Raw genomic sequence first — 15412 nt, forward strand, 5'->3', positions numbered from 1 at the left:
TTGTTCACATAACATGCGACCGTCGTCTTGTCCGTGAACAAGCGGATGGTCTTGCCAGTGGCCTCCCCCATGAAGTGCAGGAGAGTCCTGCGAACTGCCTCCAGTTCCAGAACATTGATGTGGCATAGGCGCTCCTCCGGGGACCAAGTCCCTGCTGCATAGAGTGAGTCCATGTGGGCTCCCCAGCCCAGGGAGGAGGCGTCTGTGAAGAGTGCCACCTGAAGAGTAGGTGGGGCTAAGGGCACCCCCTGTGTCCAAAGGGGGTGATTAACCACTCTGATGTCACCTCGAGGAACCACTCGCCCAGACATATCTGGGTATCCCATGGCTGAGTGCTCTGGGACTGGCGTAACCTCAGTACCCTCTGGAGAGGGCGCTTGAGAACCCTGTCCAGGGGAATGAGAGGTGCCGTGGACTCCATCATGACCAAGAGGGAAGAAAGTGTCTGCGCTGTATCTTGGGAGGAGTGGCGCCAGTGGCTGAGGAGGCCTGCCAGACGGTACCAGTGATCTGGCGCCAGAGAGACTATCATAGACCGCATGTCGAATCTCATCCCTAAGAAGTCGAAGGACTGACATGGGGACAGATCGCATATCTGCTGGTCCATGAGGAAGCCCAGTTGGGAGCAAAGGTCTAGAAGTCTGGCCGTATGACTCAGGCACCGGGCCTGCGACTGGGCCAGGATAAGCAAGTCGTCCAGGTACACACAGAGACAAATGGATTCCGAGCGGACGATGGACACCAATTCCCGCACCACCTTGGTAGACAGGAAAGGGGCAAGGGACAGACCAAATGGGAGGGCCGGGAACTGGATCCCCTTGTCCCTCCACACGAACCTCAGGTACCGACGGGATGCCGAATGGATGAGTATATGAAAATAAGCATCTTCCAGATCGATAGAGGTAGGCCAATCACCTTGTTGGATGGTCTCCCGAATCTGTGCCTGTGTGTCCATCTTGAGTTTGATTTTGGGGAGGAATTTGTTGAGGGGGGACAAGTCCAAAACTGGTCTCCACCCTCTCGAGACCTTTGGAATCACCAACAACCAGCCGTAAAAACCGGGGCCCGGGTCCGAGAGTTGAGATATAGCCCCATGAGGAGTGGGTGCGATATCTCTTTTTCTAGGACGTTCTCCTGCTCCGTTGAGCTGGGCACCTAAGGAGGAAGAGTGGATCTTTAGAGGGGGGAGATCCTCCACCCAAGACAGCATGTACCCCGACTCTAGCACCGACATAATCCCGTCGTTGAGTCCCAGAGCACACCACTGATGTGCATGCCGGGACAAGTTTCCTACTTGGAGGGGCTGAACGACTGGCGGTGCTGAATCGGGGCCCAGTCATTGGGGGTGCTGCCTTCTGGCCTTGGGCATGGCCGGTCGGCTTGGACAGACCTAAGGTGGTTTATTCCTCTGCCACTGATTCGGCACACGCTGCCTTGACAGGCGGCGTGGTATATGGAGGGGCCCTGGTGGCCAGTCTCTTCAATGGCATAGAACCCTGGAGCCCATGAGAGGTGTGGGCCAAATATGAGGCCACCTCCCTGTTTGTCTCTGCCCTGTGGCTGACAAAATGGAGCGGGAACTGGCCGAAGAGGGAGTGCTGCTGTGCTGGGATGGACCGCAGGGCAGCCCTCTCCTCCACAGGAATGTTAGAGAGGCTGAAAATGGCATCACGCCGCGCTAGCACAGTATTGAAGTGAAGGCTGGTAGCTGTGTCTGCAGCTGCCGTGAGACCAGATGCTACCCTATTGCCAAAAGCGTGTAACCTCTGGTCGGTGAAGAGGCCCGGCGGGACAGAGGAAGGAGACCCCTTGTCCTGATTAACTGGACACTGTTCGCACAGGTCATTGGCCCTGTGAAGGAACGTGTCGAAGGTGTACGCCGTGGAAACCTCGAGGGGGCAGCGGCGGGCCAATTTGTCCCACTCTGCTAACGTTTTAAAGGATAGGTTAGCTGAAGTGGGGAAGGTGGTGCGCTGTGAGACCAACATCCTGTCCTGTGCGGAGGGCTCTGCTCCGCTGTAGGCAGGGTGGTCCTGCGTGTACCAGGACCACAACCCTCCCTTGTAGGAATCTTTAAGAAACTTTCCCGGGGAAAAGGCGCCCGGGGCAGAGAGGGACTCCCTGCCTAGAGGAGGGATGGAAGCAGCACCCCTGACAGTGCGGGCTGACTTAATAAGCCATACCTGCACCATTTCTGGCACTCTGAGTTGCCTTGTGGTTCTGGAGTTAGAGTCACATGGCGTAAGGAGGGTCAAAGGTAACAAAGTAGCCTGAGGGACTGCTTCGGCATACGTGGCCCTATTGGGGAGGGTCAGTTCGAGCTTGGCAAAGTCCGGGTTTGGTTCAGGCTGGTCCCTAGGGAGGCAAGGGCTCAATCTGTCCCCCCTGGGATGTGGGCGAAGAGTGCTCATCTGCTTGTTCGTCCTCATCCGAAGACAGGGGCTCCCACTCTTGTTCGCAGTCCATCCCCTGCTGGGTGCCATCCCAAGTGGATGTACCCACTGGGGCGTCCTGTGAGCTGTGGTCAGCCCATCGGGATGAGCTGGGACGATCCCGAGCCGGGACCATGGCCGCCACTGTTATGTCCTTGACACCTGAAGCGGGTGGGGAGCGTGTGGACCGTAGGTCCAACCATGCTTGGGATGGTGGGTGCCACACCTTTTCAGAGAGGGCGTCCCTGGATGCAAGAGTGACCCACGAGTGCTGTGTGGGGACAAACACCCACTCATCTCACTGTAGGACCGAGGGCTGGGCAGGTGGGGACTGCCGGCTCCGCCGGGCCGAGTAGGGCCCCTGAGCAGCCGTCGGTCCTGACAAGGAGGCCGTTGTGACCGTGGTGGTCACCTGTGGGTTGACAGAGGCCCGATTTGTGGACAGAGTGGCAATATTGGTCGAGGAACTCGACCTGACCGACAAGAAGTCGATCCCACTTGTCGGGGCTGTGTGTGTCACCCTGTGAGATGTGCTGGGTTGGGTCCGGTGGGGAGCGGACAAGGGGCTGGCCCTTGGTGCTCCCAGCAACCCAGTGTGCATCCTAGATGCGCCCCAGTACGGGTAGAATGGGGGTAACTACCCGTGGGCACCAGCCATACTGTGACCCAAACCCCAAGGGTCACTGGTGCATTGACCTCCATGAAGGGAACAACCTGGCCAAGTCGGAGGGAGGTCAGGTCCGACTTGGGTGTCAGTCCCGCCCGAAGACGAGCGGGCTGACTGCCCGGAACCGCCTGACACGCACGGGCCTCCCCCAGCAGGGGAGACCGGCCGGATAGCGGGAAGACCTGCAGAGCAGGTTGCCACGCGCCCCGAATCCCCTCCCGTGGGGAGACTGGGGTGGCTTGGCCCGGGGTGGGCAAAGTAGAGATCCCCCCCCGGAACCAAATTTTTCTCCCCCCCCAAAAGGAGGTGGGGGAGGGGGGTCGACAGAGAAGGGAGGAGGGGGAACAACAATGGGGCACGTGAGGGCCGTCTCCGAGTGGGGACCCGGGTAATGGCCGGGCGCGGCCTCCCCTCGGGAGTCCGCGCCTAGCTGCGAGTCCCCACAGCACGGAGATGACTTGCCATTCCCCCCTCTCCCTGCCTCGCGCTGGGACACCTCGGGAGGCGACGCTCGTACCTCTTTCCCCCCGGTCCCCTTCATGACCGTTTTACTGGTACGAACGTCGCCTCCGCGATCAGCGTCTAACGACGCATCGCCGCGGTCCGTATCGGGAGGAATCATGAGCTCCGGGCCTGGGAGAGTCTCTTACCGAGTCTCAATCCCAGCATCATGATTCCCTGCCTTCGTGGTATGGCACACGAGGCATGGAACCCGCGCTTAGGCACCCAGCGAAAATCCGACCCCCAACAGAGAAAGGAAAGACAGGATCGACTTAGAGGCAGAAAAAATCGAACGAATCGAGGGTGCCGAGTCGAATCGAGTACACAGAATGTAAGAATACCATAAACCCAAGCCGCATGCAACAAAATAAGGCCAAAAGGATACGCTGAACAGCCGAAAAAAGCGTAAGACGAGACAGAGCGTAAACCTGACAAGATGGCGTGGAGAGCCTTGGCCAAAGGAAAGATTAAGCGCTTATAGTTTTTAGAGGCGTTTGATTGGCTGAGAGCGGTGGGCCCATCTTTTCACTGTTAGCCGCGCGAAATTTGGCCAAGCAGAGCAAACCAATAGGCCTAGTTTGCATCAGTTTGACATGGTACAGTATATGACACCAAACAAAAAGTTATCCATAAAACTAAATCGAATAAGACAAAACACCTCTCCACTGCTAACTTTGACAAAAAAAAGAAATGCACATATATATAACAGTTTGAGTAAGACCTCTGTAACGCTCACAGCTTCATTTCAAGGTGAAGAAATGTTGTTGTTTTTTTAAAAAGAAAGAAAGAAAAAAAGTTTGAGTAATGTGCCAAGTCTCTTGACCTCTGTATGGAATAAAATCTCAAGGATTCTATCAGTGCCTAGCTTATCTGTCAGCATCACCTTGCAAACCCAGTGGTTCTGGTAAACAGACCTTTTTTTATTTCCACCCTCCAACAAACCAAGCGCACACTGCTGATTGGAAACTGATCTTTTACATTGACATAAAATACCAAAACAGCTGGATATATGTTTCCTTTACATAAGTGCTGAAAATGGCTTTTTGCTTTTTTGGAGGGGGGTCGGGGGGTGGGGGTGGGTCACAGATGTAACCTGCATATGGAAATAAAAAGTGAGCCAATATAACAACCCATGATTATCAGTCTACCTTTGAGTGTGTGTGTGTGTGTGTGTGTGTGTGTGTGTGTGTGTGTGTGTGTGTGTGTGTGTGTGTGTGTGCATGCTTGCATGTCTGCATGTGTGTGTATCTGTGTCTGTGTGTGTAAGAGTGTGTGTGCATGTGTGTCTGTGTAAGTGCAAGTATGTATATGTGTTGTCCATTGACTTTACGTCTTTTCACTGACAGTGATAGTAGACCCCGACACCCACACCACCAAACAGTGTCTGAATGTGTGTATGTGAGAGAGAGAGACAGAATATATGCACATCCATCAAAACATGCATGTGTGCAAGTATGCCTAATGTGTGTCCACACGCGTGGGCCTATGTCCACGGTGGGCCTCCACCATGGAGTAACCTTGATGACTGCTGCAGGTGCATAAAATCAAGACCAGTATAATAAGACACCCAGAAGAGATCTTTTCAGATTAATGTGGCACCTTTCCAGTCAGCTAACCAGAAGGTCATTGTTTGTTCAGCCTGCCACGGGCAGGGAAAAACACCATGTGGGGCTTTCTTTCATCTAGGGTCACCTCACAGAAAGTGATTTATCGTATCAATATGTATTGTTCATATCACTGATTTAAACTGCTCATGTGCACTGTGCATATGTGTGTGTGTGTGTGTGCATGTGTGTGTGTGCATGTGAGAGAGAGAGAGAGAGAAGGAGAGAGTGTGTCTCTGAGCGTATGTGTGTGTGTGTGTGCCTGAAGCATGCACATAGGCAAAATATGCACTTGTGTGTGCGTGCAAGCATGCATGCATGCATTTATGCACTTCCATAACTGTGTACTTGGTTCACTCTGTGCATGCATACATGTAAGCGGCAATAACAATAATCTGTCATTCAACTGTGTAAGCATATTACAGGACTTCCAGATGGATCTTCCCAAAAATACTTAGTAGAGGACTTGACTTAGCTCTTTAAAGGTCTGCCAGACAAGTACCAAAAACAGAGAAGAAGAAGAAACTGTTTCTACGTGTTTCTTTCAGGCGGACTGGGTCTGGCAATACCCAAAGCAGGCAGTCCGAGACACGGGGATCAAGTTGTCCTGATAACTGTGATATGAACAGTAACTGTCACTGACAGCTTCAATCTGAACAAACAAACAAAAAAAAAAAACACCACAAAAAAAACACAACCCCACTGCACAATGACCTGTTCTGACTTGATAGAAATCCAGATCCATGCTGGAGTCTACACCAGTGGGTCACAGTGTAGTACGTGGAATTAAAATCAGTTTTCAATTTAAAAAAAAAAAAAAAAAATCCATTTCACCTGACTTGCCCAGATCTCATCTTCCTTCAGCATACACCACCAACCACCCGTAACACAGCCATGTCGTCCACAGTGTGACACTCCGTACACTAACATCACAGACTCTGCTTTCACCACACACACACACACACACACACACAAAATGTCAAGGAAAAAAAATACAACGAAACATCCATTGCCGCCAACCAGGAGATCATCTTCATCAAACAGCACCAAAAAAAAAAGAAGGAAAAAAAAAAAAGATGATGACGACAATGAGGATGAACGATGACGATAATCCAGAACCGGAGGAATCATTGTTGCAAGGGCAGAAGAGTTTCAGCAGAAGGGCCACCACCACCACCACCACTACCACCACAGTTCCGACACATCACTAACACTAGTTCTCTCCCCTCCCTCCCCTTTCTAGATAAGCGCCGCCACCACCATCAGGGGGAGTGGAGTGAGTGTCGAGGGGGATCAGGTGGGAATACTCACGTAGGTGCGGAACTCTGAGCGGCTGCAGCCCAGGGAGCGGGAGCCATCGTTGAAGATGACGCACTCGTTGGGCTGCACGTGTAGGTCTCCCGGCGAGTTGATGAAGATGAGCTTGTGGTGCAGCACCCCATCCACGTACTCCAGCTTGACGTGGGGCCGCTGTCCCCCCTGCTGTACACACCATGGACACGCTTTATGCACACCTCAAAACAACACCTTACACATACCATGTACAACCTTTACACAACATGTTTCACACATGTGCACACACCATGCACATCACTTTACACACACCTACACACAACATGTTTCACACATGTGCACACGCCATGCACATTACTTCACACACATCTTTACACAACACCTTACACACACATGTGCACACATCATGCACACATGTACACACCACATTACACACACACACCATGCACACCACATGTACACATATCACAAACACCACATGAAAGCACATGTATACACACCATGCACATCACATTACACACATCACAAAAACACGTCACATGTACACCTACACACACCAAGCATACCACATGTGCACATCACACACCACACCACATATACATGTACGTACAGACACACTCACATGAATATGTATACTATACACGGACTCACACACCACATGTACACACACACACACACACACACACACACACACATAATGTGAGTGAAAGCCTAAGCTGACATCTAAGAGCATAACAAACTCAGGTGTCCTTCTAACAGCTGTGAGTGAACACATTCTGACATCTCTTTGTTTGCCCTGCATCTTGTTTTCAGTGAATGGCTTGTTTTTTTTCACTACATGTGTGCTGAGAGCTCTGTGACACAGAGAGAGAGATGATCCACACAAACTGTGGAGAGGCTCCTGTACTGCTTTTCCTGTGTGACGGTGAACCGCTGCCCTACTGGTAACGCCACCTGTCTTGGAAGCCAGAGAACCTGAGCACACAGGATCCAATCCTTCTCACCAGAATTTTTATCCCTAAGGGTCCACTAGACCTTCAGTGATGGTCTGGATGCTAGTCATTTGGGTGAGACAATTAACTGAGGCCCCGTGTGCAGCAAGTGTTTGCAACATGTAAAAGAACCCACCGCAAGTAAAAGATTATTGTCCCTTTCCAAATTTCTGTAAAAAAACCCAAACATTCTGGCTAAAAAATAAATACACTAGCAGACAGACAAAAACACACACAAAAAAAAAAGAAAAAAGAAAAGAAAAAGAGGATGGCTCTGCAGTGTAGCAATGCACTGTCCTGAAGGAAGAGCAACATACAGAAATCTGTTCTGACAAAGAGTAACAATAGTACAATACAATACAGTACAATACAATGCCACACAATACAACACAATACAATGTCACACAATACAATACTGCTACTCCTCCATAAGTCTGCACTTCCTGCCAATCTCTGCACCAAAGTGAACGATTCATAGGTAATGAAATATACCGGATGTACAAATCACTACACCTGTAAAGTCTTTTGTACAATGAACATGTGGCAGACCATTGTTCTGTCCATCTATTACATGTCTGTAACAGCATGCACATTTCACATAATCATTGCAATTATTTTCCAGAATCTAAATTTATAATCCTCAAAGATAAAACACCCGATAGGATATACACCACCAGTTCTCAGCACATTACAAAAATTACAGGAGACAAACTGACCATAAAATTACATGGCTACACCCAGCAATTAGAAGCATACAAATACGATGCTAGCTTTGTCACAAACTTTTCTATCAAACAACATGAAATGTATAAGGATGGATGCAAGAACCCAGTGGTTTGTACTGTGGGGTCACCAACTTTCTGGAAGCATGCAACGACTTCATCATGCAACAATGAATTTGTTTAGGCTTTAATTCACCATCAGTGCGCACACACATTCACCACTAGAACGAAAGCATCTAACCTGGATACAAAAATCTATCTATCTATCTACCTATCTTGGTACTGAACAACAAAGGATGCCAAACAAAAAGGAAAGATGGTACAAAGGATAGTGCGACCCACACGTCCTCTCCCCCTTCAGTACAATTCCAAACTTTTTCAACAAGACTTCAAGAAACTTTAAACCTTTTCAGAACTGATGATCTCCTTTCCAAGCATAAACACTGCCAGATGTTGAGCCCAGGCAGGATCAACAATGGTTCTTTTGCAGCCAGATTCCAACTGTTCCGGCACAAAGAACTGTGCTGTTCTTGTGTCTTATTCTCTCACTCTGTCGCACTTGAGTCTTGGTGGTATAGTACAGTTCTCCACTGCCTGACTGCCTGAACTCTACACTCTTGTTTTGTACAGTATTGTATTGTATTGCATTGTCCTTCTTCTCTGTTCATGGGCTGCAACTCTCACATTCACTTGTATACTAGAGTGGGCTTTTTATATGTATGACCATTTTTACCCCCACCATGAATGCAGTCATACTCTGTTACTGGGGGCATTTGTCTTGTATTGTATTGTACTGTATTGTACTGAACTGCATTGCATTGCATTGTATCATTCTCTGTGCAGTGTGAAGACATTCTGATCAGTCCCTGTACCTCCTAACTGTTTGACGTCACTCCTAGAAAGCAACACCAACTGACAGTTCACAGCTGGACAGACTGCAACTGTCCACAGGTTAGACCAGAGCGCTGGGTTTTCAATCTGAGCGTCCTGGATTCCAGTCTGCTATCGGCAACCCCTCGTTGGTTAATTCAGGATGGAGACTTCTCCAATCTCCCAGTGCAGCAAGACCAGCTGGTGCCTTCACCCCTACAGTGCCAAAGCTGAGCAAACACACACACACACACACACACAAACACACACACTGAACATCCCATAACCCACTGGGTTATCTAAACATGTCCAGCATATATACCCCTGAAATTGGTGTATGGCCAACTAAATGGCAGACTAAAACTGTTCATACACACACAAACTCACTTCAAGATAAAAGTAAAGAAAGACAGAAAGTTTTAAACTTCACTGACAACCATGCATATTATAAAAAAAACAAACAAAAACGACAACACTTTTTAACAAAAGGAAGAAAAACCAGAACTAAAATAAAACTAAAAAGAAGGTTGGAGGAGGACTTTTATGTCCCATCACACATACTGATGACTGTAGACATCCTGTTTAAGTAGTATTTTTCATTTTGTTTCTTTTACTTTCCACCTTCATTATCAGTTGTTTATCTTTTTAAAATAAATAACATCCTATTTACAAAGTCCATGAAGTAATTTTCTTTAACTGTACTTAAATATTCATTTCAAAATTTTCGGCTTAGATTCTACCCTCCTTCTACGAAGTTTCCCCCTACTCCTCATTCACCCCCCACCCCCACCCCTACTTTTTAAATGACAACAAAAAGAGAACAAAACTGAAGCAATGCAACTCAAAAAAAAAAAGAAAGAAAGAAAAAGGACAACAGTACGCAGTGTACAACCAAAGAAAGACAACAGCTCACAACACAAGTCCAGTGAAACGCCAAACAGAAACGGCCAGGGAACAAAAAAAAACAGGGCGGAACCCAAAAGAGAGAGAGCAGTGACGGTGAACAAAACCTTGGACAGACTTCACTGACAAGCGTCCACAACTAGGGGAAGGGCGGCGCCTTCTTGCACTGGACCCGGGACACGTGCATCCTCTTCTCATGGCCCATCTGATGCCCACATCGCTGCATCTTCGCAAGTCACCCACACACATCACGCTCTTTCACCAACTGAGCTCCTAACTCTAAGACGAAATTGGTAGACAATATAGCCAAACCACGTGATACCTTACTGTTACAGGCACATGCTTTGCAGGTTGTGTTTAAGCTTTCAACAGAACGAAAAGACATCTTTCATGCAATCACAAACGCTTAATTAAAGCACCTAAAAACACATTACACACACACACAAACACACCAACACCCTGTGTATGTGCATTTACACAGAGCAAACATAGTTAGTAGACAAACAGGCCCTGCACTCTTGCGATATCTGTAGTGCCAGGCGTCAAAGTGGCAGAGGGACTGAGTGGCAGGCATGCTGCCATGCCAGTAGTACCAACACTGCTACACGTGAATCCGATCACAACACCCTAACGCTGGGCATCACTAGATGAGCCTGCTGTGATCATTTGATTGTGGTGTGGCATGCGTGTGTGTGTGTGCATGCATGCATGTATGTGTGTACGTAAAACAAAACTGCTGAAAACAATTCACAAAACAACGGAGTCTCATAAAACACACAGGGCAATGTCCACCAGTATCAAACTTTGGAGGGAACCCACTTCGTCAATAGTCTGCCACAGCATGTATATATATAAATACATTTTTTATTTAAAAATTTTTTTTTTTATGTAGCTCCCATGTCTGCATCCTGACACACAGAACCACTACAAAGGTCTGTGTCAAGTTGTGACTGTGTCAACAAGTCCGCCTGACCAGAATAATCCTCCAAGATAAAAACAAGTGAGGCAACAAGTGAGGCCAGGGGCTGTGTCAAAAGACAGAGCTCTGTTACTGATCCAACAGCACACACAGCAACAGGCACCTGTCCCACTTCAGAGGATTCAATGTCCTGTCACACACACTGCCCATAGCAGACAACCCCACTTCTGTTTGCTTCCACTCCGCAGCCCCTTCACACTCACAGAGGGCAGGCACAGTGGCTAAAACGTCAGAGCTTTGGAGTTCCAATCCCAGAACACCTGGGTTGGAGAGTTCTATCCCACGACTGACGCCTGCTGAACTGAGGGTGGAAATGAGATTTTCTCCTCTCCCAGATCAATGTATGTGCTTTAATCCATCATGTGCGTACACATGCAGGAGATCAAATATGCGCTGCAAAAATTCCATTGTCTATATTAGCATTTTGTGGGGTTATGAAAACATGAACATACCAATCATGCACATTCCCCAGAACACGAGCATGGCTGACTTGAAGGAGGGTGAAAAATGGTGACACACATGTAAAAACCCACTCCTACCTGCCAGCCCATGATCCCAGATAGAAAGATAAGGTTCACAGATGGCGGTCAGAAAACAACAATACTCAATCTGCTTCCTACAAGTCAAAAACTGACCAAAGCCTTTTTGTACACAAAGTCAACTGTGAGTCAGACCATACACATCAGGTGTGGGCTTTTGCTGACTTAGCTTTTTCTTTCATCACAATTCACCTGTGCATACACGCACATCCTCCCTCTCTCTCTCACACACACACACACCACCCCTCCATACCACCTACACACGAGTCAAAACACTTGTACAAGGTTCCCTTCCACTCAACAGTCCACAGAGGAAATCAACTTTTAGAATTAGTGTTTGAATAATCCAACGCATGCAAGATACCAACAGCAGCATGACGATACATCAAACAGCACACAAATGAAAACAACACTGCTCCTGCAGTGGACTAAGAAAGCAGACGTGCAGAGGACAAAGAGGACCACCACTCACAGAAAAAAAAACAGTCAGAAAGCAAGGGTGTTTCTGAGACACTGTGGAACACTGGCACACCTCATGCAGGTCCTACAGGTAACACAGCTACAGCACTACCCAAACAAAAGCACAACACAGGTTCCCGCCACACTGTGCAGCAGGAATCCTACACTATGTGCTGCAGCTGTGGAGGGGGAACCAAGTCCAGTGTGTTTCCTCTTCATCCTGTTAATGAGCGCCAAGGCATCACATCACCTGACAAGTCCCTCACACTGTTCACACACGGGAAACCATTTCTTTTTTTTTACATGGATGGCACTCCCAGATAATGTACTGCAGCTGTCACTGATTCTGCTGTCCAGAGGACTGAATACCAGAGGGATACACATTACAGCTAACAGTCCAGAGGACTGAATACCAGAGGGATACACATTACAGCTAACAGGGAAGTGCAGCAGTCTAGGAAGTACACTCCTGGCCAGGGTCCAGCCCACAGCTCACAGCCTTCCACACCCACTGTCAAGCAGTTACAGTCACGGCCACACAGACATGCCATACTGACAGTCAACTACACAGCAACAAGACCATGCCAGCAACGTTACTGCTGCTGCAGCTGCTGCTTGCTGGACTAACACACACTGTCACAACCAGCACAGGAGCACAACAAAGCCAGGTGGACACCGTCCACTGGCTGTTTGACCACAGAGAGGATTGGGGAGACGGGAAGGGGAGGGGAGCAGCCTGGGCCACACACCATTCAGCTTCAAGAGACACACCATTCGCATAAAGGACATTGACCATTCAGCGAAATGGGACATCGACAGTTCACCATTCAGCATAAAGGGACACACCATTCAGCGTACACGGACACAGCAAGCAGGACAACAGGGGAGTCAGGGGCCCAGCCTACCACACACTGCGCGGCGTGAAGCGCCACGGGGCGAACGAAGAGTTTAGGCGGGGTGATGACGTGAGCCACCAGCCCTGAATGGGTCTTCATTGGCAGCAGACACTGCACACGTTTCACACACCTACATAGTCACCCACATCTCCCAGTACAGTTTGAACTACTGTCATACACACACACACACACACACACACACATCATCATCACCTGCATCTCCCACAATTGTTTGAACTACTGTCACACACACACACACACACACACACACACACATCATCATCATCATCACCCCATCTCCCACAATTGTTTTAACTACTGTCATACACACACACACACACACACACACACACACACACATCATCATCATCATCATCAACATCATCATCACCCCATCTCCCACAATTGTTTGAACTATTGTCATACACACACACACACACACACACACACACACAAACACACACACACATCGTCACCTGCATCTCCACAATCGTTTGAACTACTGTCACACACACACACACACACACACACACACCTGCATCATCACAGACATATCCCAGCTTAGTTTGATCTGCTGTCAAACACACACACCTGCACTGTCACATAGATCTCTCAGCTGCTGTCATACAAACAGATGGTCTACTGCAGATTTGTAGCAACTTTACACGGCCCTGTACTCTGACATTGTACATCCTTTACACAGTCAGACACGGCTCTGCAACAACATCTTTCCAATCTTTGTCAGCACAGTTTATGACACAGTTAGGTAGGCAGCTTCCACTGTGTGGCAGTCTTCTACAGCACTCTGCCTGTTCATTTTTCATACATTTAGTAAGTAATTCACTATCCTGAAATAATCTATTCTGCAAAAACAAGTTTCACTCAGCTACGTCTGAATCACAGACTGGCCTAAAACAAATCATCCACAGCATGACATATGTACAGGACACACCATGGACAATGGCCTGTCACAATGTTCTGTGACTGTCATGGACCACTTTGGTTCTTCCATCCCAACACTCCATCCAAACCACTGTACTCTAAAAGGACGACTTTGGTTCTTTTATCCCAACACTCCATCCAAACCACTGTACTCTAAAAAGGACGACTTTGGTTCTTCCATCCCAACACTCCATCCAAACCACTGTACTCTAAAAGGATGACTTTGGTTCTTTTATCCCAACACTCCATCCAAACCACTGTACTCTAAAAGGACCACTTTGGTTCTTTTATCCCAACACTCCATCCAAACCACTGTACTCTAAAAGGATGACTTTGGTTCTTCCATCCCAACACTCCATCCAAACCACTGTACTCTAAAAGGACGACTTTGGTTCTTCCATCCCAACACTCCATCCAAACCACTGTACTCTAAAAGGACCACTTTGGGTCTTCCATCCCAACACTCCATCCAAACCACTGTACTCTAAAAGGATGACTTTGGTTCTTCCATCCCAACACTCCATCCAAACCACAGTAATTCTAAAAGGACAACTGGTTCTTCCATCCCAACACTCCATCCAAACCGCTATACTCTAAAAGGACAACTTTGGTTCTTTCATCCAAACAATTAATTACACATCTGTGCTTGTTGTACAGATGATTTTCAGCCCATCATCCAAACAATTTACTTGACATGTGTACTCTTCAACAAAGATTTCATTTCTGTCATCGCAACACTCTGTGTCATATGTCTGCTCTGCAAGGACTTCAGAATTCTCTTTCCAACATTCAATTTGACATACGTACTCTAAAAGGAGGACTTTAGCTTTGTCCCCCAACGTTCCATGTGACATATGTACTCTAAATGGAAAGGAGGACTTAAGCTTTGTCCCCCAACATTCCACATGACATACGTACTCTAAATGGAAAAGAAGGACTTAAGCTTTGTCCCCTAACACTCCATGTGACACATGTACTCTAAAAGGAAGGGGACGTAAACTGTCTCCCAATTTCACATGACATACGTACTCTAAATGGAAAAGAAGGACTTAAGCTTTGTCCCCTAACACTCCATGTGACACATGTACTCTAAAAGGAAGGGGACGTAAACTGTCTCCCAATTTCACGTGACATACGTACTCTAAATGGAAAAGAAGGACTTAAGCTTTGTCCCCTAACACTCCATGTGACACATGTACTCTAAAAGGAAGAGGACGTAAACTCTGTCTCCCAATTTCACGGGACATACGTACTCTAAATGGAAAAGGACTTAAGCTTTGTCCCCCAACATTCCATGTGACACATGTACTCAAAGGAAACCTGTTCTGTCACCCCAACAATGAGCCCATCACACACACACACACTGTCAACAGGAACACTTGACAGGAACTGTTTGTGAAAAACACTCCTTTCTTGATTAGAAAAATCTTTAAAAAAAAAAAAAAAGATGAAAAAAAAAGCAACCGCCCAAAGATTCCAAAAAGAAAAAAAAGAAAGGAGAACAGTCTTTTAAGTTCCAACAGTCCCAACACAGGCTTTTCAACACAACTGTTCAAAGAAAGATCAGAGACAGATATGAAATAAGGAACGGAGGACACACAACTAAAAGCCAA

General features: G+C 47.7%; 1 protein-coding gene across 7 annotated transcripts in view; it reads right to left on the reverse strand.

Annotated features, from left to right (window-relative positions):
* LOC143286706 (tetratricopeptide repeat protein 17-like) overlaps positions 1-15412 on the reverse strand; it is an 88258-nt gene that overhangs the window by 30805 nt on the left and 42041 nt on the right. For 5 of the 7 annotated variants that reach the window (XM_076594384.1, XM_076594385.1, XM_076594386.1 and 2 more), the window contains 2 exons: positions 12867-12968; positions 6516-6686 (listed from right to left, as the gene is read on the reverse strand). In XM_076594384.1, the coding sequence (XP_076450499.1) occupies positions 6516-6686; positions 12867-12968 (273 nt within the window). The remainder of the gene's footprint in view (positions 1-6515; positions 6687-12866; positions 12969-15412) is intronic. The other 2 variants (XM_076594387.1, XM_076594389.1) reach the window with 1 other exon arrangement.

This window comes from Babylonia areolata, chromosome 10 (assembly GCF_041734735.1).
Source record: "Babylonia areolata isolate BAREFJ2019XMU chromosome 10, ASM4173473v1, whole genome shotgun sequence".
NCBI lineage: Eukaryota > Metazoa > Mollusca > Gastropoda > Neogastropoda > Buccinidae > Babylonia > Babylonia areolata.